Raw genomic sequence first — 22,064 nt, 5'->3', positions numbered from 1 at the left:
CAAACCCAACATAAAAAGTCCAGACAACGGTTTCCAACTGCACATGGGGACAAAGATCGTACTTTTTGGAGAAATGTCCTCTGGTCTGATGAAACAAAAATAGAACTGTTTGGCCATAATGACCATTGTTATGTTTGGAGGAAAAAGGGGGAGGCTTGCAAGACAGAGAACACTATCCCAACCGTGAAACACGGGGGTGGCAGCATCATGTTGTGGGGGTGCTTTGCTGCAGGAGGGACTGGTGCACTTCACAAAATAGATGGCATCATGAGGGAAGAAAATTATGTGGATATATTGAAGCAACATCTCAAGACATCAGTCAGGAAGTTAAAGCTTGGTCACAAATGGGTCTTCCAAATGGACAATGACCCCAAGCATACTTCCAAAGTTGTGGCGAAATGGCTTAAGGACAACAAGGTCAAGGTATTGGAGTGGCCATCACAAAGCCCTGACCTCAATCCCATAGAAAATTTGTGGCCAGAACTGAAAAAGCGTGTGCAAGCAAGGAGGCCTACATCCCTGACTCAGTTACACCAGCTCTGTCAGGACGAATGAGCCAAATTTCACCCAACTTATTGTGGGAAGCTTGTGGAAGGCTACCCGAAACGTTTGACCCAAGTTAAACAATTTAAAGGCAATGCTACCAAATAGTAATTGAGTGTATGTAAACTTCTGACCCACTGGGAATGTGATGAAAGAAATAGAAGCTGAAATAAATAATTCTCTCTACTATTATTCTGACATTTCACATTCTTAAAATAAAGTGGTGATCCTAACTGACCTAAGACAGGGAATTTTTACTAGGATTAAATGTCAGAAATTGTGAAAAACTTAGTTCAAACGTATTTGGCTAAGGTGTATGTAAACTTCCTACTTAAACTGTATATTCTTCTAAACCTAAAGGGGTATATTTTATTAGTTGGACATTTAAGTTCATAATATATAGCCATTGATTCTGGAAGAACATACTGTATAAATGCCTCATGAGCTTAGTTCAACTGTTTAACCCCATCAGAACCCAAAATATAAGCTTGTTTTATGGCTTTGTTTGTAAACAATGCAATTGCAAACAAACACTGTATAGCCTCAATACATGGTTAAAACTATCATTTTAATATAATAGATCGTCAGTCCTTGCATCCATAGCTCTGTCTATGAATTTGTTGGTTAAGACAACATATAAAAAAGTGTTGCATTTCTCCAGGCCCCTACTTCAGCAGTTTACTGGTGTCCACTTTGTTATTGTTTGAACTGCAGATTGCCCCTTTAAAGTGAACATCCGACACCGGTCTTCTGTAGACTACACACTATTGAAGCTCCATGATCTACTATGTAACACAGAGATCCGGTGCTGGGAAGCACAGTAAATTGTCCATATTAGTCATCCCAACCTTCACTATACTGAAATCAGTACTGCAATAAACTTGCCACTCGGATATGTTGTCAGGAACATGCTCGGGCCTCTCCCAGGTCCCTGTGTTATGAGTTGCAAATCCCAAGTTAGACTTTCACTGCAGGGACACGAATGATGTAAATCTTGTCATTATAAAATGCTGAGAGGCAATAAACTCATGATGGCAGTTATGATCACAAAAATGTTCTACCCCAATATAATTTCAATAATCCTTACTGCAAGGATGATTACCTTCTTACTCAATGACAGCAAACAGTTGTTAGTAAGGCTTTTTGCGTAATGTTGATAGATAAACAAATATACATATATTTAACTCATTCTTATATTTGTCTGTTTGTGGTTGTGTTTGGTAGTAATTAGCTTACTACAGTAACATCTACAAATGTATGGATAATGATTTGTAAATGACAAACAACTATTAGCAATGATTTAAAAATATACCTTATTATAACACATTACCTTTATATGAAGTTAGCAAAATCCAATTCAAAGACAAATATCACAGAAATACATAGTGGCAATAGGAGTCAGCCCCTAATTCTCTCCTCCAATCCACATCCTTGATTAGGGGAGCCATAATTAACTTCTGCTTGGTTAGCACTTGAAACTCTCAACCAGATAAATAGAGCCTCAGAGCAGCATCAATGACAGACAGCTTCTACCTCTGTGGTAAGACTAACTCCTTTTACTCTGTTTATTCTAATGTCTCGGCACCTGATAATGTAGTTGAATTGTAAAGTTGCAATCTGTTCTAAATGCCATTTGTCTGTTGTGACAGGGTATGAAATGTGTTTTGTGCATGGAATGGGTTTTTAAGTGGATTAATCTGGGATGCCATTCAACTTTTTTAGCAACTCTTCAAGTGGGATGAGACTAAGTACCGGTAATGTGTGTTTAATCATGACACCTCAATGTCTTAAAGAACCCTCTAACACACAATTTAATCTGGGATAGGAAGACAAGGTGAGACATTGTTAGAGTTTTTCACTCACATTTTTTTCTATTGGAGAGTATTCTATGAGAGACACTGTTTTATTAGCTACACAAGCTTACTACTTACCTAACTTTGTTGCTAATGTATAAAAGAATGAGCTACCAAACCCGCTCACAGGATTGGTTAACTCTTGAGGTCTGTCTGGTCTCGACCAATTTAGGTAAATCCTCTTATCCTTTTATTGCACCCCATTGTTGGAATAATATAAAAACACAAATTCCCTGGTGCCGCCACGGCAGTTTAGGACTGTGTTGTTGAATGAATTCATTGAGGATTGCAGTTGTTTCAATTGATTGTAGTATTTATTTGTTGTAATTGTGGTGTTGAGGTTGTGCCTTGTGGTTATATTCATTCTTATTATGTTAATTGTAATGTAAATTGTTCTTCCTGTTGTGAGAAAATGTTTGTACTCAGGGCAACATTGGGAATGAGACCTTGGTCTCAATTGGGCTATCCTGAATAAATTACAGTTAATTTAAAAAAAACTGTTTATTCAAAATAAACTCAATCATTTGTTTGCTTTGTTTGTGTTTCTCAGTGAGTTGCCACCATGAGTACCGACGCAGAGATGGCCTCTTATGGCAAAGCCGGTGTATACCTCCGTAAGCCTGAGAAGGAGAGGATTGAGGCCCAAAGCAAGCCCTTCGATGCAAAGAATGCCTGCTATGTGACCGATGTTAAGGAGCTGTACCTCAAGGGTACCATTGTTGGCAGAGAAGGGGGAAAGGTCCAAGTGAAAGTCCTTGACACTGGGGAGGTAAGCCTACAACATAGGACAGAAGTCAGTTTCAAGTTGAAGTTTGTTTATTCACAATTATATTTAAAAGAAAATTTACTTCAGATGTTGCAGGAGAACTTAAAACTTGTAGTGTATTTGAGGTTTAAAAAGGCTTCTGAATTTTGTAATTTCACACATAATAATTAACATTTCCTGTTGCTGCAGGATTATTTTACTGCTGTAGTAAACTGGCTCAAATTAAGATCCTACATCTGTACAGTAAAATGTATGACTGACTTGATGATTACTAAATCAAAGCAATGTCGACACAGATTCAGTAACAGTTCTTCCAATTGATCCAAGTGTAATGTAGATTACCGACTAATTTTCAGACTAATCACTTCAAAGAAGCTGATGTCTTCGAAATGAACCCTCCAAAGTTTGACATGATTGAGGACATGGCCATGATGACCTACCTCAATGAAGCCACTGTCCTGTATAACCTCAAAGAGCGTTATGCAGCATGGATGATCTACGTAAGGAACCTATTCTACATATACATGACTGTATATAGGTATATATACACACTCATAAGTGAACATAGGACACCACCATATAAGGGAAATCTAAAATGCCAAAACTCCAAAATGCACATGCTGTTTGTAAATTAAAAACACCTTTGCAAAAATAATGTAACTGAATACAAGAAACACTTGTAAGTGTTCCATAGAAGCTCTATACAGTTTAACAGAAAAGCTGATTTTGCTAATCCCCTAACTTCCTTCCCTTCATCCAGACCTACTCCGGGCTGTTCTGTGCCACGGTGAATCCCTACAAGTGGCTCCCTGTGTACAACGAAGAGGTTGTTAACGCTTACAGAGGAAAGAAGCGCATGGAGGCTCCACCCCATATCTTCTCTGTCTCTGACAGGGCCTATCAGTTCATGTTGACGGGTATGATCTTATACATGTGGATGAACGGATAGATTGATGGATAAATAGATAGAAGCTCACACAAGCAGATATGGGCAGCCAAGGGACTAGCTGGAAACATCAATGCAATAATATTTTTTTTATTTACATCTAGTGAAAAGCGTGTGAAACACTATCCACTACTTTAAGATAATTGTCAAATGCCATAATGTATCAAAACTGTTTATATTCTTTGTTGTTTTTTTTGCCTGCAGATAGGGAGAACCAGTCTATCCTGATTACGTAAGTTCTCAACTAACATCTAACATTATAGTTAGTTGGATATCATAACAATTATTAAGCATATACATGAACTATAGTAAATGAGTAAACAACTCAAAGTGTACTTTTTAGTGATTATGTTTTGAATGTCTGACACTGAAACATGAACCTCTTATTCTCTGTCATATAAACCAGCGGAGAATCTGGTGCAGGAAAGACTGTCAACACCAAGCGTGTCATCCAATACTTTGCCACCATTGCTGTGTCTGGAGGAGAAAGGAAGAGGGCGGCAGAACCCGGCAAAATGCAGGTACAGGTGTAGGATCTTCATTTGATGACCCTGTTGCAGGACAACTTTCAATGCAATGCAGGAAATTTAAAACTTGTAGTGTGTTTTAGGTTTTAAAAGCCTTTTGAAGTTTCCACTTTGACATTTCAGACTTGATTTCGCCTTAAGAAAAATATATCAACCCCTACAAAAATGTCCATTAATTATACTGAAAAAATATATAAATGCAATATGAAACAATTTCAAAGATTTTACTGAGTTACATTTCATATAAGGAAATCAGTCAATTGAAATAAATTCATTAGTCTCTAATCTATTTCACATTACTGGGAATACAGATATGCATCTGTTGGTTACAGATCCTCTACCTTTAAAAAAAAAGTAAGGGCATGCATCAGAAAACCAGTCAGTATCTGGTGTGACCACCATTCACCTTATGCAGTGCAACACATCTCATTTGCATAGAGCTGATCAGGCTGTTTATTGTGGCCTGTGGAATGTTGTCCCACTCTTCAATGGTTGTGCGAAGTTGCTGGATATTGGTGTGAACTGGAACAAGCTGTCGCATATGTCGATCCAGAGCATCCCAAACATGGCATGACAATGGGCCTCAGGATCTTGTCACGGAATCTCTGTGCATTCAAATTTCCATCTATAAAATTATATTCTATTTAAACATGAGACACCTGTAGCATTGTGTTGTGTGACAAGACTGCACATTTTAGAGTGGCCTTTTATTGTCCCCAGCACAAGGTGCGCTTGTGTAATGATCATGCTGTTTAATTATCTTCTTGATTTGCCAAACCTGTCAGGTGGATGGATTATCTTTGCAAAGGAGAAAAACTAACAGGGATGTAAACAGCATTTGAGAGGAATATGTTTTTTGTGTATACGGAACATTTCTGGGCTTTTTTACTTCAGTTCATGAAACATGGGACTAACACTTTACATGTTGCATTTATATTTTTGTTCAGTGTATAATCCACATAATAATTCACATTTCCTGTTGTTGCAGCATTTTGCTGCGGTGTCAAACTGGCTCAAATTAAGACCCTACATCTGTAGGCCAGCCATATATATAACTGCTTATTTTAAGACAGTTCCACCACTGTTGAAGAAGGGTGTTCTATAGTACTGTATGTCATGCTGTTTCTGACCAACTTGTGTTCGTCTCCCTCAGGGGTCTCTTGAAGATCAGATTATTGCTGCCAACCCTCTGCTGGAGGCTTACGGTAATGCCAAGACAGTTCGGAACGACAACTCTTCTCGTTTTGTAAGTATGGGGGACACACTTGCCATACTTAAATATTCCTTATTGATCTAGAATGACATGACAATGAAAGGCTGTACGATTGAGACCTATTCAGTATTTCCAAATGTCAGTGTTAAATGACGGTTTAGAAATAAAGGAAAGCACGATTTTCAGAGTACTGAGATGGACACCATGGCAGTTTCCTTTTGTTGACTCGTTCCCTCATTTCTAACCCCCATGCTCTACTTTAGGGTAAATTCATCAGGATTCACTTCCACAGTAATGGCAAACTGTCTAGTGCTGACATTGAGACCTGTAAGTTGGGTGGATTGTTTGTTGGATTGTTTGTCATGAATGCACAATGTTCTAAATTCACAGAGATTATGTTTTAAGGAGACCAAGCACTGAACTTTATCACCTGTTCTCTTTCAGACCTGCTGGAGAAGTCCAGAGTGACCTTCCAGCTGCCCGATGAGAGAAGCTACCACATATTCTACCAGATGATGACCAACCACAAGCCTGAGCTGATTGGTACGACAAAGTAGAAAGCTGTTTGACTATTTTTGTCATTTAGTTGACAGGGAAATTGCACCTGAATCAACATATCAGTGGTCTCATATCAATGTTTAAGTTCTACAGTGAGTTCTAAAGTTCAGGGTTGTATTACTCATGACTATTGTAATATTTCTAATTGAGAGAGTTCCATAAACAGGGAAAGGGTAATACAACCTAGTCAGTTGCAAAACTGAATGCATTCAACAGAAATGTGTCTTCCGAATTTAACCCAACCTCTCTGAATCAGAGAGGTGTGTGGGGGGATGCCTTAATCGACATCCACGTCATCAGCGCCCGGGGAGCAGTTGTTGTTGGGGTTAACTGCTTTTCTCAAGGACAGAACGGCAGATTTATCCACCTTGCTGGCTCGGGGATTCGTACCAGCGAATTAACCACTAGGCTACTTGCATGGAGAACTACTGCATGGAGAACTACTGCACTCCAGTGGAAATTATGGGGTAAAATCAATCAAACGATCCAAGACAAAGTGACAATTCACCACTCAAATGTTGCCCTCATTTGATGACAAGTTAAATGGTATTGTGAAAGATGACATTTCCAGCCTCAGTGAGTTGGAGTCGCGCAAACCAATAAAGGTTCTTCCTGTAGTTGAATGTGTCTGTGTCATAAAGTCAGCTTCGTATTCCTGTGGTATAGACTCCTAGGAGGAATAGGGAGGGGAAATGATCAAATCCATACGGTTTCATTTGACCGCTCTATTTTTCACTGCATTACATTTGTATTTTGAGTTGCATTTGGCTCCCAATGCAGATATAGTACGTCCTTTATGTCCGCACTTTCTAACCTTAATCTTCACCTCATGCAAGAGAGGAAAAGGGAGGGGAAAGTAAATTCCATCTGGTTGAACTAACTGTGTCCGGTTCTCCGTCCCCACAGAAATGACGCTCATCACCACCAACCCCTATGACTTCCCCATGATCAGCCAGGGGCAGATCAAAGTGGCCTCTATCGATGACAAAGAGGAGCTGGATGCCACAGATGTGAGTCTCTCAAACTATATACAAGAATGAATAACCTCTATCTCCACTGAAAAAAATGCACAATTATATGTTGTAACTTAACTCCAAGCAGTGCAGCCCCATGACAGTTTTGTTCAGTTTGAAACTCCCTGCACTTGTGATATCTCCTGTATGTGCATACACTAAGTTTAACTATGAAATTCCTGTCACTCAGGCTGCCATTGACATCCTGGGCTTCACCAATGAGGAGAAGATGGGCATCTACAAGCTCACCGGCGCTGTCATGCACCACGGCAACTTACGTTTCAAGCAGAAGCAGCGTGAGGAGCAGGCCGAGCCAGACGGCACAGAAGGTGAGTCCTTTCTCCAAACACCGGAATAGACAGAATGAAACTGGTTTCTCTGTCAGAGTAACACTACATTTGTCCCTGTATATGAGTCTGATGCTCTTTCTCTCTACAGTAGCTGATAAAATCGGTTACCTCTTGGGTCTGAACTCAGCTGACATGCTGAAACTTCTGTGCTACCCCAGAGTGAAGGTTGGCAATGAGTTTGTGACCAAGGGACAGACTGTGCCTCAGGTGAGGTCTTTACATCCAAGATTACATAATTGCTACAACACCACGATTCATTTTATGTTAGATTTTTTTTAAATCAAGCTCTATACCAGCAAGACATGATCAATGTCTCACCTGTTTTTGCACAGGTGTATAACTCAGTCTCGGCTCTGGCCAAGTCCATCTATGAGCGGATGTTCTTGTGGATGGTCATCCGTATCAACCAGATGTTGGACACCAAGCAACAAAGGAACTTCTACATCGGTGTGCTCGACATTGCTGGGTTTGAGATCTTTGACGTAAGTATGTGTGGTCCCGTGTGGCTCAGTTGGTAGAGCATGGCGCTTGCAACGCCAGGGTTGTGGGTTCAATTCCCACGGGGGGACCAGGGTTCAATTCCCACGGGGGGACCAGGATGAATATGTATGAACTTTCCAATTTGTAAGTCGCTCTGGATAAGAGCGTCTGCTAAATGACTTAAATGTAAAATGTAAATGTATGTGATTATTACAGAATAAACAGTTTATGGCTTTAAGGTCTTATGACAGAAGGGGATTGAACTAATCTTCTTTCAACTTCACTAACAGTTCAACACCATGGAGCAGCTGTGTATCAACTTCACCAATGAGAAACTGCAACAGTTCTTCAACCATCACATGTTTGTCCTGGAGCAAGAGGAGTACAAGAAGGAGGGAATCATCTGGGAGTTCATTGATTTCGGCATGGACTTGGCTGCCTGCATTGAGCTTATTGAGAAGGTACGCAGACTGAGAATTCTACTTAAAAAATAATGTACTGTAGAATGGCCTACAACAGAGTTGACAGGGACGGATGTTGGAGTTGAGAGTGAATTATTATCCCTTTGATACAAGATGGCTACTATTAATCCTGCTGTTACATTTTTCATCAGCCAATGGGCATCTTCTCCATCCTTGAAGAGGAGTGCATGTTCCCCAAGGCTTCAGACACTTCCTTCAAGAACAAGCTGTATGACCAGCATATGGGCAAGAAAAACACTTTCCAGAAGCCCAAGCCTGCCAAGGGAAAGGCCGAGGCCCACTTCTCCCTGGTGCACTACGCTGGTATTGTGGACTACAACATCTGTGGCTGGCTGGACAAGAATAAAGACCCCCTGAACGACTCAGTGGTGCAGCTCTACCAGAAGTCTTCAGTCAAACTGCTGCTTCTTATCTACGTTGATTCTCCAGCTGAAGGTCATTTAACATGGTTAAATAATAGTTTTTGCCAATATTCCCGATATCAACATTACATTACACAAACTATTTGGTAGCAGTTGCAAATAGATTATCTCCAAAATAAAATATGGTGTTCACCAAATCACTAATGATTTGAACTATTTTTACAGACAGGGCATCCAAGAAGGGAGGCAAGAAAAAGGGAGGCTCCATGCAGACAGTGTCTTCCCAGTTCAGGGTGAGCTTTTCAAACTTGTATTCAAAGTTATCTGGTTAACTTATCTGGTCAACATTTTTAACGCACCTTATTGACCAGATAAGTTAATTTGTATGAATGATTTCTGAGACGGCTGTTTGATGTGTCCCCGCCCTGCAGGAGAACTTGGGCAAGCTGATGACCAACTTGAGGAGCACTCACCCTCACTTTGTGCGCTGTTTGATCCCCAATGAGTCAAAGACTCCAGGTACAAGAAATATCGAGTGAAATACAAAATTGTAACCCAATGGTTTAGCAGCTAGTGAGATTCAGTAGCTTAAAACAAAATAAGTACTAAGTAACTACCTGTACTTACATGTGGTACAAGATAGCTGATTATAAGTTATTCCCATATATTTACCCAGAAATAATGGCACTTACATCACCACAATGTAATTGTAGCCCTTACAATGTTTCAGTGTTTCTTAGCTTTAACAATATTTTGTGTTTTTCAGGTCTGATGGAGAACTTCCTGGTTATCCACCAGCTAAGGTGTAACGGTGTACTGGAGGGTATCAGGATCTGTAGAAAGGGGTTCCCCAGTAGAATCCCCTATGGTGACTTCAAGCAGAGGTACCCTTTAGAAATGTCATCTATCTAACATGGCTCCATGTTAACTTTAGAATATAACTGAATTTGACAAAATAATAAGAAACTCAGAAACACTTTCATTCTGAGATCTTAAAAGATTACATTCTGAAATCTTAAAATATTACATTCTGAGATTTAATAAATACAGACCAAAACAATGTTTGGCATCAATTGGCCTATGCTAGAGTTCATAAAAGAAGAATGGCTAGAATGTTCAGCTGATTTCATAAACAGTGGTAGAACTGTGACACAGCAACAGAATAAGCTTTGTTTGCCCACAACTTAAAAACTGACAGTTGCCAGTCTCTCCTAATCCAGGTACAAAGTACTGAATCCCAGTGTTATCCCAGAAGGAACATTTATGGACAACAAGAAGGCTTCTGAGAATCTGCTTGGGTCAATCAATGTGGCACACGAGCAGTACAAGTTTGGACACACCAAGGTCAGGGTTCAAATACACTCAGGAAAGCAAACACAAAACATAAGTAAAACAACAATGTAAATGCTAACCACTCAACGCCTTTTTACAATACATCTTGCCGTGTTGATCCCTCATTTAAATTCAACCCAGCTTTCTGACTTTTGATGACATCCATTGATAATGTTGACCTATTCTCAGGTGTTCTTAGTTCTTACCGGTGTCTCGGGCATTTACCTTCCTGTTACATGCGCTCAGGTGTTCTTCAAAGCTGGTCTGCTGGGTGTCCTGGAGGAGATGCGAGACGAGAGACTGGCCTCTCTGGTCTGCATGATACAGTCTCTGTGTCGTGGGTTCGTCATGAGGAAGGAGTTTGTGAAGATGATGGAGCGGAGGTGAGGGATAGAAGATATCTCAAGATAAAGGCTCATCCAAATTCATCTAACAGGGTTGCAGTGGTTTCCATTTCATCTCCAACGATTCCAGGGATCAAATTGTTATATTCACCTTAAATTTACAAATCCTATACTTATTTTGATTCATTAATTGAATTTCACTTTATTTTCTCTGAGGAGCTGGAACGTTGTCCTGTAAATAACATATTATTATTATTTAGCCATAACACTCACCAAGATCCCTGTTTCCTGTTGTTCAGAGAGGCTGTCTTCACCATCAAATACAACATTCGCTCATTCATGAATGTTAAACACTGGCCATGGATGAAGGTGTATTACAAGATCAAGCCACTGCTGAAGAGTGCTGAGACTGAGAAGGAGCTAGCCAACATGAAGGAGGACATTGAGAAGTGCAAAATCGCCCTGACCAAGGCTGAGGCCCGCAAGACAGAGCTTGAGGAGAAGATGGTGACCGTTCTGCAGGAGAGGAATGACCTGACGCTCCAAGTTGCATCTGTGAGCATCTGTCAAGTGCCTGGCTTGATTGCCCATATTTTATTGAAGACGATGGACAGGAGGTGTGCACTGATTTAATTAATGTCCGCCTATTTTTCTATCATTGTGAAACCAGGAATCAGAGAATCTGACTGATGCTGAGGAGAGGTGCGAGGGGCTGATCAAGAGCAAGATCCAGCTGGAGGCCAAACTCAAAGAGACGACCGAAAGGCTGGAGGATGAGGAGGAGATGAATGCTGAGCTGACCTCCAAGAAGAGGAAGCTGGAGGATGAGTGTTCGGAGTTGAAGAAGGACATTGATGACCTGGAGCTCACCCTGGCCAAAGTGGAGAAGGAGAAACACGCCACTGAAAACAAGGTCTAAAATGTTGACATAGCTGAACGATAGTAGAATCAAACCAAAGCTAAACAATTATTGAAACTAACCACACAACTTACATACAAATGTTGTTGTGGCTGTGTTCAGGTCAAAAATCTGACTGAGGAGATGGCCTCTCAAGATGAGAGCGTTGCCAAGCTGACCAAGGAGAAGAAAGCCCTCCAAGAGGCCCACCAGCAGACACTGGACGACCTGCAGGCAGAGGAGGACAAAGTCAACACTCTGACCAAGGCCAAGGCCAAGCTGGAACAGCAAGTTGATGACGTGAGTGGAGTCACACTTTATCGAGTCATGGATTTATATATTGTTAGATTATACATTTAGCTAGGCCATGGCATAATCATTGATTGTTTAAAATTAACTGACACAAGTATCTTAACATGTAGCTTGAGGCTTCTCTGGAGCAAGAAAAGAGGCTCCGTATGGACTTTGAGAGAGCCAAGAGAAAGCTGGAGGGAGACCTGAAACTAGCCCAGGAATCCATAATGGACCTGGAGAATGACAAGCAGCAGTCTGAAGAAAAGATCAAAAAGTATATTACTTTTTTTTCTGTAGTTAGGAAATACTCTTTTAAATGAAAAAATGACTGCTGAGTAGTGATGCATTTATCTTACCATAGGAAGGACTTTGAGACCAGCCAGCTCCTCAGCATGATTGAGGATGAGCAGTCTCTGGGTGGTCAGCTGCAGAAGAATATCAAGGAACTCCAGGTACAGTAGAGTATCTAACCCCGGCTTCAGTATAGTATTCCATATATTACTAGATGTTCTAGATACTAGATTTTCAAAATACTACATGTTCTAGAGACTACATATACTAGATGTCAGTCTTATGTATTTAGCAACTTTCTGTTGTTGTAATAAAACAACAATAAAACATAGTATAAATACACAACTATCCAGCCTATATTTTTTTTGCAAGGTCAGTTTAAATTTCCCCATCCTAAACCCCCTCCCTTGTTTTAGGCTCGTATTGAGGAGATGGAGGAGGATATTGAGGCTGAGCATTCTGCCAGGGCAAAGGTTGAGAAGCAGAGGGCCGATCTCTCCAGGGAACTTGAGGAGATCAGTGATAGGCTGGAGGAAGCTGGAGGAGCCATTGCTGCTCAGATCGAGATGAACAAGAAGCGTGAGGCTGAGTTCCAGAAACTGAGACGCGACCTCGAGGAGTCGACCCTGCAGCACGAGGCCACAGCCGCAGTCCTGAGGAAGAAGCAGGCTGACAGTGTGGCGGAGCTCGGAGAGCAGATTGACAACCTGCAGCGTGTCAAGCAGAAACTGGAGAAGGAGAAGAGCGAGTACAAGATGGAGATTGATGACCTCTCCAGCAACATGGAGGCTGTCACCAAGACTAAGGTGGGTATTTGAATCAAACCCCAAATACTCAACATGAATGGATGAATGGAATGCTGCCAGACAGCAGAACTGCATCCAGCTCTAAAGTTGGACACATTTGTAAGCGCACCACAGCTTCAACTTAGTGGGTTAATCCTATAGGCATATAGGGTAGTGCAATGACCGCGAAAGTGCAGGGCTGGAGTAGCATCGCTCCCAAATTACTATCTACAAAACCCTACTGCAAGACAAATGTATACAAGCTGTACACCATAAGAATGTAAAATAAAAATGACATATCTATATTTCACTAACAGGGCAATCTGGAGAAGATGTGCCGTACTATTGAGGATCAGCTGAGTGAGCTCAAGACTGGGAACGATGAGAACCTTCGCCAGATCAACGACATCAGTGGACATAGGGCCAGACTCCTGACTGAGAACGGTACCCACAACAATGACCAACACATTTTCCATACATAATCTAAATCAGTACCCAACAACATGTGTTAGGGGCTATTGTACAAGGCTACAGTATTTTTAAGAACAGAAGAATTTACAATGTGTATTCTCATCCCTTACAGGTGAGTTTGGCCGCCAGCTGGAAGAGAAGGGAGCTTTGGTGTTTCAGCTGACCAGAGGCAAGCAGGCCTTCACACAGCAGGTGGAGGAGCTAAAGAGGCAGATTGAGGAGGAGGTCAAAGTAAGGGAGTCAAAATGCTCTACCAAGCACAGAGCATAGAGTCAAATGCCTCTTGTCATGTTTATAACAACTAAACCATCCTCAGCAATGTATTACTGTAACCTGTTTTGCTATCTTTCACTCAGGCTAAGAATTCCCTGGCCCATGGTGTCCAGTCTGCCCGCCATGACTGTGACCTTCTAAGGGAGCAGTTTGAGTTGGAGCAAGAGGCCAAGGCAGAACTGCAACGCTGCATGTCTAAGGCCAACAGCGAGGTGGCTCAGTGGAGGACCAAGTATGAGACGGATGCCATCCAGCGCACAGAGGAGCTTGAGGAGGCCAAGTAAGCAGTTACACTTGAAAAAAAACCTCTTATTATAACTATGATCCTAAATGTGCGCATCTTCACACCTTCCTAATTTCACTTAGTTATGAGGCATCATGTTTATATGATACGTTTGTCTGAATACCTGTGGAAGCATTCAAATATGAACTCTTTCCTGTCTAACAGGAAGAAGCTGGCGCAGCGTCTGCAGGACGCTGAGGAAATGATTGAGGCAACCAACTCAAAGTGTGCTTCGCTGGAGAAGACCAAGCAAAGGCTGCTGGGAGAGGTGGAGGACATCATGATTGATGTAGAGAGGGCCAACACTATGGCTGGCAACCTTGATAAGAAGCAGAGGAACTTTGACAAGGTGAAAAAGAACACTTCACACACTATACTGACTTTTGAAATGTGCTATTAAATGGACTAGAAAAATAAATAGCAACACAACAACAACAACAAATCTGATAGGCATTATCAGTATGATCCTGCTGGTCATCTATGAACATCTTGGCCATGTTCTGTTATAATCTCCACTCGGCACAGCCAGAAGAGGACTGGCCACCCCTCATAGCCTGGTTCCTCTCTAGGTGTCTTCCTAGATTCTGGCCTTTCTAGGGAGTTTTTCCTAGCCACCGTGCTTCTACACCTGCATTGCTTGCTGTTTGGGGTTTTAGGCTGGGTTTCTGTACAGCACTTTGAGATATCAGCTGATGTAAGGAGGGCTTTATAAATACATTTGATTGATTGATGTGTCTCCAGTGATCATAATGTATCATGGCTTATTTCTGATTAGAAGGTAAAGCTGCATCAAGAATAAACTGTTAAATCCCATAAAATCCAATAGGTTCTGGCTGAGTGGAAGCAGAAGTATGAGGTGGGCCAGGCTGAACTGGAAGGAGCTCAGAAGGAGGCTCGTTCTATGAGCACAGAGCTCTTCAAGATGAAGAACTCATATGAGGAGGCTCTGGATCAGCTGGAGACTCTGAAGAGAGAGAACAAAAACCTCCAACGTGAGTAAACAACAGGAGTAGATTATTTGGCCCACTTGGAGTGTACAGTTTACAATCACTTTTTTATTGTTATCAGTTATAGCTGTGTTCTTTTGAAACATCTTTGGTAGCAAAAGGCTTTTATGCAAAGCTGTATGATATTGAGCAACATTCACAAATCTCCCTGTTCTAAACCATTTCTCTGTGTTTGTGCAGAAGAGATCTCCGACCTGACTGAACAGATCGGAGAGACAAGCAAGAGCATCCATGAGCTGGAAAAGTCCAAGAAGACTGTGGAGATGGAGAATTCTGAGATCCAGACCGCTCTGGAGGAGGCTGAAGTGAGTAGATATGATACATCATTATGTAGTTGAATAATTAAACAGAATGAGAGCTACAGTGCTGTTCAGTACTCCTGTATTGGTACTTTTTGTAGTAATATAGCTTCCAGTTCTTCACTAGGTGGTGCGCTCCTCGGAATAGCGGACGTGCATAAAGATGGCGGTCTCCATGTAGTTACCACAAATTACCCTCCGTCACTCATTTTTTGTATCTGCATTACCGGTGCATCAAGTCTGACACCAACAGGCTCTTGAACAGCTTCTATCCCCAAGCACTACGACTGATAAATAGCCACACGGACTATCTGAGTTTACCATTTATCTTTATTGACCTTTTATTTCAATCTTTGCACACTCACAGGACCCTACCCACTCTCACACATACTCACTCCATCATCTGCTCACTCACACATACTCACTCCATCATCTGCTCACTCACACATAATATGCACATACATTTATACTGACTCTACACACCCACTCACATACTTTATTATATATTTTTTATTTAACCTTTATTTAACTAGGCAAGTCAGTTAAGAACACATTCTTATTTACAATGACGGCCTACACCGGCCAAACCCGGACGACACTGGGCCAGTTGTGCGCCGCCCTATGGGACTACCAATCACGTCCGGTTGGGATACAGCCTGGATTCAAACCAGGGTGTCTGTAGTGAGGCCTCAAGCACTGAGATGCAGTGCCTTAGACCGCTGCGCCACTCGGGAGCATACAAGCTGCTGCTACTCTGTTTATCTTATATCCTGTTGCCTAGTCACCTGACCCCTATACATATCTACCCCCATCACCCCAGTATCCCTGCACATGTAAATATGGTATTGAATTTTTAAGTTTTTTATATTTCTTGTATATAGTCTCTTTACTTACTTTTATTGTGTATTCATATTTCCTATTCTTATTTCTCATGTGTTTTTTTCTAGTAATACATTGTTATTCATTATTGCATTGTTGGGTTTTGAGTTTGCAAGAAAGGCATTTTACTGTACTTGTGCATGTGACTTTAAAACTTGAAACATCAGCACAGTATACATGATCCTGATTCTAGCTCCCAGACATCAGCATTTATATATATATATATATATATATATATTATATATTTTTTTTTAAGTAGATTGTGTTTTATGTTGTGCGCCATAGTTTTAAAAACTAGGATTGTAGTGTTAGAACAATGATGTCATATCTGTGTTCTGCCATCTTTATGCACATTGTGAAGAGTGGGCACTTTTTGATTTATGCAACTGCTTTAGGTCTTATAAATACAAAAGTAAGAGACAATTGTTACTTTTAGCTGTCTCCAAGTCTAATGTTTTAATTGCTGGGATAACCTCCGATGTCAAGCATTCTGTGACAAATCACTTTTATTTGTCCAGGGAACACTGGAGCACGAGGAATCCAAGATTCTGCGTGTGCAGCTGGAGCTGAACCAGATCAAGGGTGAGGTGGACAGGAAGCTGGCAGAGAAGGACGAGGAGATGGAGCAGATCAAAAAGAACAGCCAGCGGATTATAGAATCCATGCAGAACACACTGGACTCTGAGGTCCGCAGCAGGAGCGACGCCCTGAGGGTCAAGAAGAAGATGGATGGAGACCTGAATGAGATGGAGATGCAGCTGAGCCACGCTAATAGACAGGCCATTGAGGCCACGAAACAGCTGAGAAATGTCCAGGGACAACTTAAGGTAAAGAATGTCAAAACTTGTGACTGATTTGTTAAGGGTCAAAGATTAATCAAGCAATGTAATAAAGTAGAAAAGCAGTCACATTTTTCATAAAGACAACATTCACACGTCCTAATACTCTGTCGTTTTGAATTCCAGGATGCCCAATTGCTCCTTGATGATGCTGTCCGTGAGTCAGAAGACATGAAGGAGCAGGCCGCCATGGTGGAACGTAGGAACTGTCTGATGATGGCAGAGATTGAGGAGCTGAGGGCTGCTCTGGAGCAGACTGAGAGAGGCCGCAAAGTTGCTGAGCAAGAGCTGGTGGACGCCAGTGAGCGTGTGGGACTGCTCCACTCTCAGGTACGGGTCTGGTCACTCATTGGCAGTGTGAGATGATATGAGGAATATGCCTAGAAAGCCGTACTACTATGGCTGACCCTGTAAAACAATACATTTCACAGCACCTATCCAGTGTATGTAACTACATTATTTGGGGATAAGGTAAAAAGGGACTAGACAGTGATTTCATAAATCTAAAGATTTTTCAGGGAGTATATCTGCACTTGGGGAGACAAAGAGAACTTCCACTTAATGGAACCAAATTAAACAGTTGTCTCTACAGGTTTTTAGGAATGTATAAAAAATAGAAAAACATAAATACCTTATTTACATACGTTTTCAGAACCTTTGCTATGAGACTCGAAATTGAGCTCAGGTACATCCTGTTTCCATTGATCATCCTTGATGTTTTACCGACTTGAATGGAGTCCACTTGTGGTAAATTCAATTGATTGGGCATGATTTGAAAAGGCACACACCTGTCTATATAAGGTCCCACAGTTGACAGTGCATGTCAGAAAAAAAACAAGCCATGAGGTCAAAGGAATTGTCTGTAGAGCTCCGAAACAGGATTGTGTCGAGGCACAGATCTAGGGAAGGGTACCAAAACATTTTTGCAGCATTGAAGACCCCCAAGAATACAGTGGCCTTCATCATTCTTAAATGGAAGAAGTTTGAAACCACCAAGACTCTTCCTAGAGCTGGCCACTCAGCCAAACTGAGCAATCGAGGGAGAAGGGCCTAGGTCAGGGAGTGACCAAGAACCTGATTGTCACTGACAGAGCTCCAAAGTTCCTCTGTGGAGATGGGAGAACATTCCAGAAAGACAGCCATCTCTGCAGCACTCCACCAATCAGGCCTTCATGGTGGAGTTGCCAGACGGAAGCCTATCCTCAGTGAAAGGCACATGACAGCCCACTTGGAGTTTGCCAAAAGGCACCTAAAGACTCTCAATCTTGTTTCTCATGGTCTATCTGGTCTGATTAAACCAAGATTGAACTCTTTGGCCTGGATGCCAAGCATCACGTCTGGAGGAAACCTGGCAACCTCCCTACGGTGAATGGTGGTGGCTGCAGGGATGTTTTTCAGCGGCAGGGACTGGGAGACTAGTCAGAATCGAGGGAAAGATGTACGGAGCAAAGTACAGAGAGATCCTTGATAAAAATCTACTCCAGAGCGCTCAGGACCTCAGATTGGGTCGAAGGTTCACCTTCTAACAGGACAACAACCCTGAGCACACAGCCAAGACAATGCAGGAGTGGCTTCAGGACAAGTCCTTGAATGTACTTGAGTGGAGAAACTCCCCAAATACAGGTGTGCCAAGCTTGTAGCGTTATACCCAAGAAGACTCGAGACTGTAATCGCTGCCAAAGGTGCTTCAACAAAGTACTTAGTAAAGGGTCTGAATACTTATGTAAATGTGATATTTCAGTTTTTTTTAAATTATAAATTAGCAAAAAAATCTAAACAACAGTTTTTACTTTGTCATTATGGAGAATTGTGTGTAGATTGGGGGGGGGGGGTTAGAATATGGCTGTAATGTAACAAAATGTGGAAAACATCAAGGTGTCTGAATACTTTCCGTATGCGCTGTACATCCATGCCATTTCAGATACTATAGCATACTTGATAAAGTACATTAAAGGAAATGAATTACCTAAATACTTGATTAAAAGCCCCTTTTTTAATATTTTTTCTTTTAACAATCTTAGCATTGAAGAGATTGATTTCCATAGTTTCCATGGTGTCACTAGTATATTGTCTTGAGATAAGGCGTTTCAGCCAGTCATTGATTGATCTATATTTCCTCCTCCAGAACACCAACCTTCTGAACACTAAGAAGAAGCTGGAGGCTGACCTGGTGCAGGTGCAAGGAGAGGTGGACGACATCATCCAGGAAGCCAGAAACGCAGAAGAGAAGGCCAAGAAGGCCATCACTGATGTGAGTCCATATGTTTGGCCAAAACACAGTACAAGGTCTCCAGGCTAACCACATGAAAGTGTTTGATCTGTACCAAATTCTAACTATAATTTTTTTCATAAGATTTTATGAGTGCAACAGTTAATAACAGCAGAATAACTAAGTCAAGACATGTGGTTATCAGATCATTACAGGAAAACCTGTCTGTGTTGCCATAAGGTCTCACCTTCATTAAACCTATTTAATGATATTTCAGGCGGCCATGATGGCTGAGGAGCTGAAGAAGGAGCAGGACACCAGCTCTCACCTGGAGAGGATGAAGAAGAACCTGGAGGTCACAGTCAAGGACCTGCAGCACCGCCTGGATGAGGCAGAAAATCTGGCCATGAAGGGAGGCAAGAAGCAGCTCCAGAAACTGGAGTCCAGGGTGAGTTATTCAGGCATTTAGAAGATGGGGTAAACAATTTGCTTTCAATAACCCATGTGGATAATAATACTGTCATGATCATTAGAAACTCTCTCATTAAATTTGCAAAAAGGACATAGGAAGAGACTCAACTATCACATAGTCTTTGTATCTGAAAAAAGTCTGTATTAACTTTCATCAACACCATTTCTTTACGTTAGCCTGGAGGAATCTACCTCTATTTATTTGCAGTGATTTGAAACTGATTCCTCCTCGTAAAAAACATGACCATTTCATCTGTGAAGGTACGTGAGCTGGAGGCTGAGGTGGAGTCCGAGCAGAGAAGAGGTGTAGACGCGGTTAAGGGAGTCCGCAAGTACGAGCGCAGAGTCAAGGAGCTCACATACCAAGTAAGAAAAGCACCTTAACACACAGTAATACAGACAGATGTGTATGAAAGGATGGACACTGATACATCTTCCGCCCACAGACTGAGGAGGACAATAAAAATGTTAGCAGACTTCAGGATCTAGTAGAAAAGCTGCAGCTTAAAGTGAAGGCCTACAAGAGGCAGGCTGAGGAAGCGGTGAGTTAGGCCTAAAATGAATAGCAAGTATAATGGTTTTAGCCTGTATTAAGTTGTGTAGCGGACTTGGCCATAGTAAGCAATGCATGAAACAAATATGCCATCCTGAATAAATCACTGTTGTTCTTTGTCCCTCCTCCCAGGAGGAACAAGCCAACCAGCACATGTCTAAGTTCCGTAAGGTTCAGCATGAGCTGGAGGAGGCTGAGGAACGCGCTGACATTGCAGAGTCCCAGGTCAACAAGCTCAGAGTCAAGAGCCGTGACTCCGGAAAGGTAAAGATCTGCTTTTAAACCTACACCTGAATAATGTTCAAGACTTCATCATCATCAATAAAGGCTGTCACAGACTCAGATTAAACCTAATTCTAATTCAAAACAAATAATAGTTTGGCTGCATTAACACAGCCAAAATCATTATTGGACGCAATTAAAGGAGCTATATGTAACCATTCCACCTGTCAATTACAATATAAATCCACAAGAGCAAAACATACCTTTTAGAAGGCCGCATATCACTTTTACAGCTAATTAGCATTTTTACTGTGACTAGCTGGTCCGGCTTTTGTTGTGTACGACTTCCCGAATTATGATTGGTTATCGTTTGAGACGTTCACAACAGCAGAAACATTAGCAGTACAAACTTCTTAACGGCTCTGCAACTGAACTTTTTAGGATTATGACCATGGAGAAGAAGTACTAAGGGTTTCTAAGCAATGTTCTTTAAAAAACATGAAGAAATTGAATTTAAGGTTAATGTTAATTTAATCTTAATTTTAAAAGATCAGAGGCCTTTCATTCCAAGTAAATTTTCATGTAACCACAATTGTAGCTATTGGTGATCCTGAGCCCAGAACTGGATATACTCATTAATATCTATTACTTTCTCTTACAGGCCAAAGAAGAGTAAACCTATTTTATTTTAAATAGAGAACTTGGACTGAACAATTCTTAAGACAGCCTTACATTATTCTAGCTACTACAAGGCAGAGAAAGCAGGCCAGGGGCTGGGTGCTCAGCTACTGGTTTCTCCTTATTTTTTCCCCTTGTCATTTGGTTTTTGTGTTGTTTTGTTGTCCATTTTGTTTTGATGCGTGTTGTTGTGGTTGTCTTGTGTGTAAAAGGGGTAGCCCACAAATTGTTTTGGGAACTTGTTTACATTGTTGTATGCTCCTTAATAAAACACATTTGAATGTATAAACATATGTATAGTACCCTTGGTGACTTTGTAAATTCACTTTACATTGTAAAAAAAAATGTTAAATTAACATTTTACATGACTAGGAAACATCTTAGAAATGTAGGCCTATAAAGAAATGCAATATTATCCGAAAGCTGTGATGTAACAATTAGATTAGATTCAACCACTGACTCCACACTGTTCTGAAGGCACATTATAAGTATAATATTTAAGTGGTAATGCCAGAGAAGCCGGAGTTTGGAGGATATATTGGCAAGGGTGTTGTTGGGCCCCAGACGAAGTTATTTGATTTAATTTATTCATACTATTTCATCCTTCCACAAGATATAGTCCCGACACAAATCTAGGGTCGCTACCCAAGCCGGCTGGTCGTTCGTTCTATGGGTTCAGTTGCTATAGACGCGACCCAGTCGTTCAGTCTTTTTGTTCTGTATCTATAGACGCGACCCAGTCGTTCAGTCTTTTTGTTCTGTATCTATAGACGCGACCCAGTCGTTCAGTCTTTTTGTTCTGTATCTATGGACGCGACCCAGTCGTTCAGTCTTTTTGTTCTG

At 41.3% G+C, this 22,064-nt stretch overlaps 1 protein-coding gene across 1 annotated transcript; it reads left to right on the top strand.

Annotated features, from left to right (window-relative positions):
- The first annotated feature begins 2,951 nt into the window (after window positions 1-2,951).
- On the top strand, window positions 2,952-21,514 carry LOC129818177 (myosin heavy chain, fast skeletal muscle-like). Its single transcript, XM_055873849.1, has 39 exons — window positions 2,952-3,165; window positions 3,519-3,662; window positions 3,923-4,079; window positions 4,313-4,340; window positions 4,515-4,629; window positions 5,789-5,881; window positions 6,112-6,175; window positions 6,293-6,391; window positions 7,313-7,416; window positions 7,610-7,748; window positions 7,858-7,976; window positions 8,102-8,251; window positions 8,540-8,710; window positions 8,863-9,166; window positions 9,319-9,386; window positions 9,525-9,612; window positions 9,860-9,977; window positions 10,314-10,437; window positions 10,672-10,808; window positions 11,069-11,324; window positions 11,440-11,682; window positions 11,791-11,967; window positions 12,090-12,235; window positions 12,323-12,413; window positions 12,669-13,058; window positions 13,355-13,481; window positions 13,621-13,739; window positions 13,865-14,061; window positions 14,230-14,413; window positions 14,891-15,056; window positions 15,252-15,376; window positions 16,768-17,076; window positions 17,215-17,418; window positions 19,214-19,339; window positions 19,575-19,745; window positions 20,030-20,134; window positions 20,215-20,310; window positions 20,454-20,585; window positions 21,205-21,514. Exons 1-39 carry the CDS (start codon window positions 2,959-2,961, stop codon window positions 21,217-21,219), a joined length of 5,808 nt encoding a protein of 1,935 aa, XP_055729824.1. The 5' UTR covers window positions 2,952-2,958; the 3' UTR covers window positions 21,220-21,514.
- Window positions 21,515-22,064: the final 550 nt, after the last annotated feature.

Source organism: Salvelinus fontinalis, chromosome 21 (assembly GCF_029448725.1).
Source record: "Salvelinus fontinalis isolate EN_2023a chromosome 21, ASM2944872v1, whole genome shotgun sequence".
In the NCBI taxonomy this organism is placed as follows: Eukaryota; Metazoa; Chordata; class Actinopteri; order Salmoniformes; family Salmonidae; genus Salvelinus; species Salvelinus fontinalis.
This window is presented reverse-complemented; position numbering and strand designations above follow the sequence as displayed.

Excerpts from the sequence above, each read along its gene's own strand:
- LOC129818177 (XM_055873849.1), top strand. The coding sequence starts at position 2,959 with ATGAGTACCGACGCAGAGATGGCCTCTTATGGCAAAGCCGGTGTATAC. Across the intron at positions 4,630-5,788 it reads CAGAACCCGGCAAAATGCAG|GGGTCTCTTGAAGATCAGAT; the intron begins GTACAGGTGTAG and ends CGTCTCCCTCAG. Across the intron at positions 10,438-10,671 it reads ACAAGTTTGGACACACCAAG|GTGTTCTTCAAAGCTGGTCT; the intron begins GTCAGGGTTCAA and ends ACATGCGCTCAG.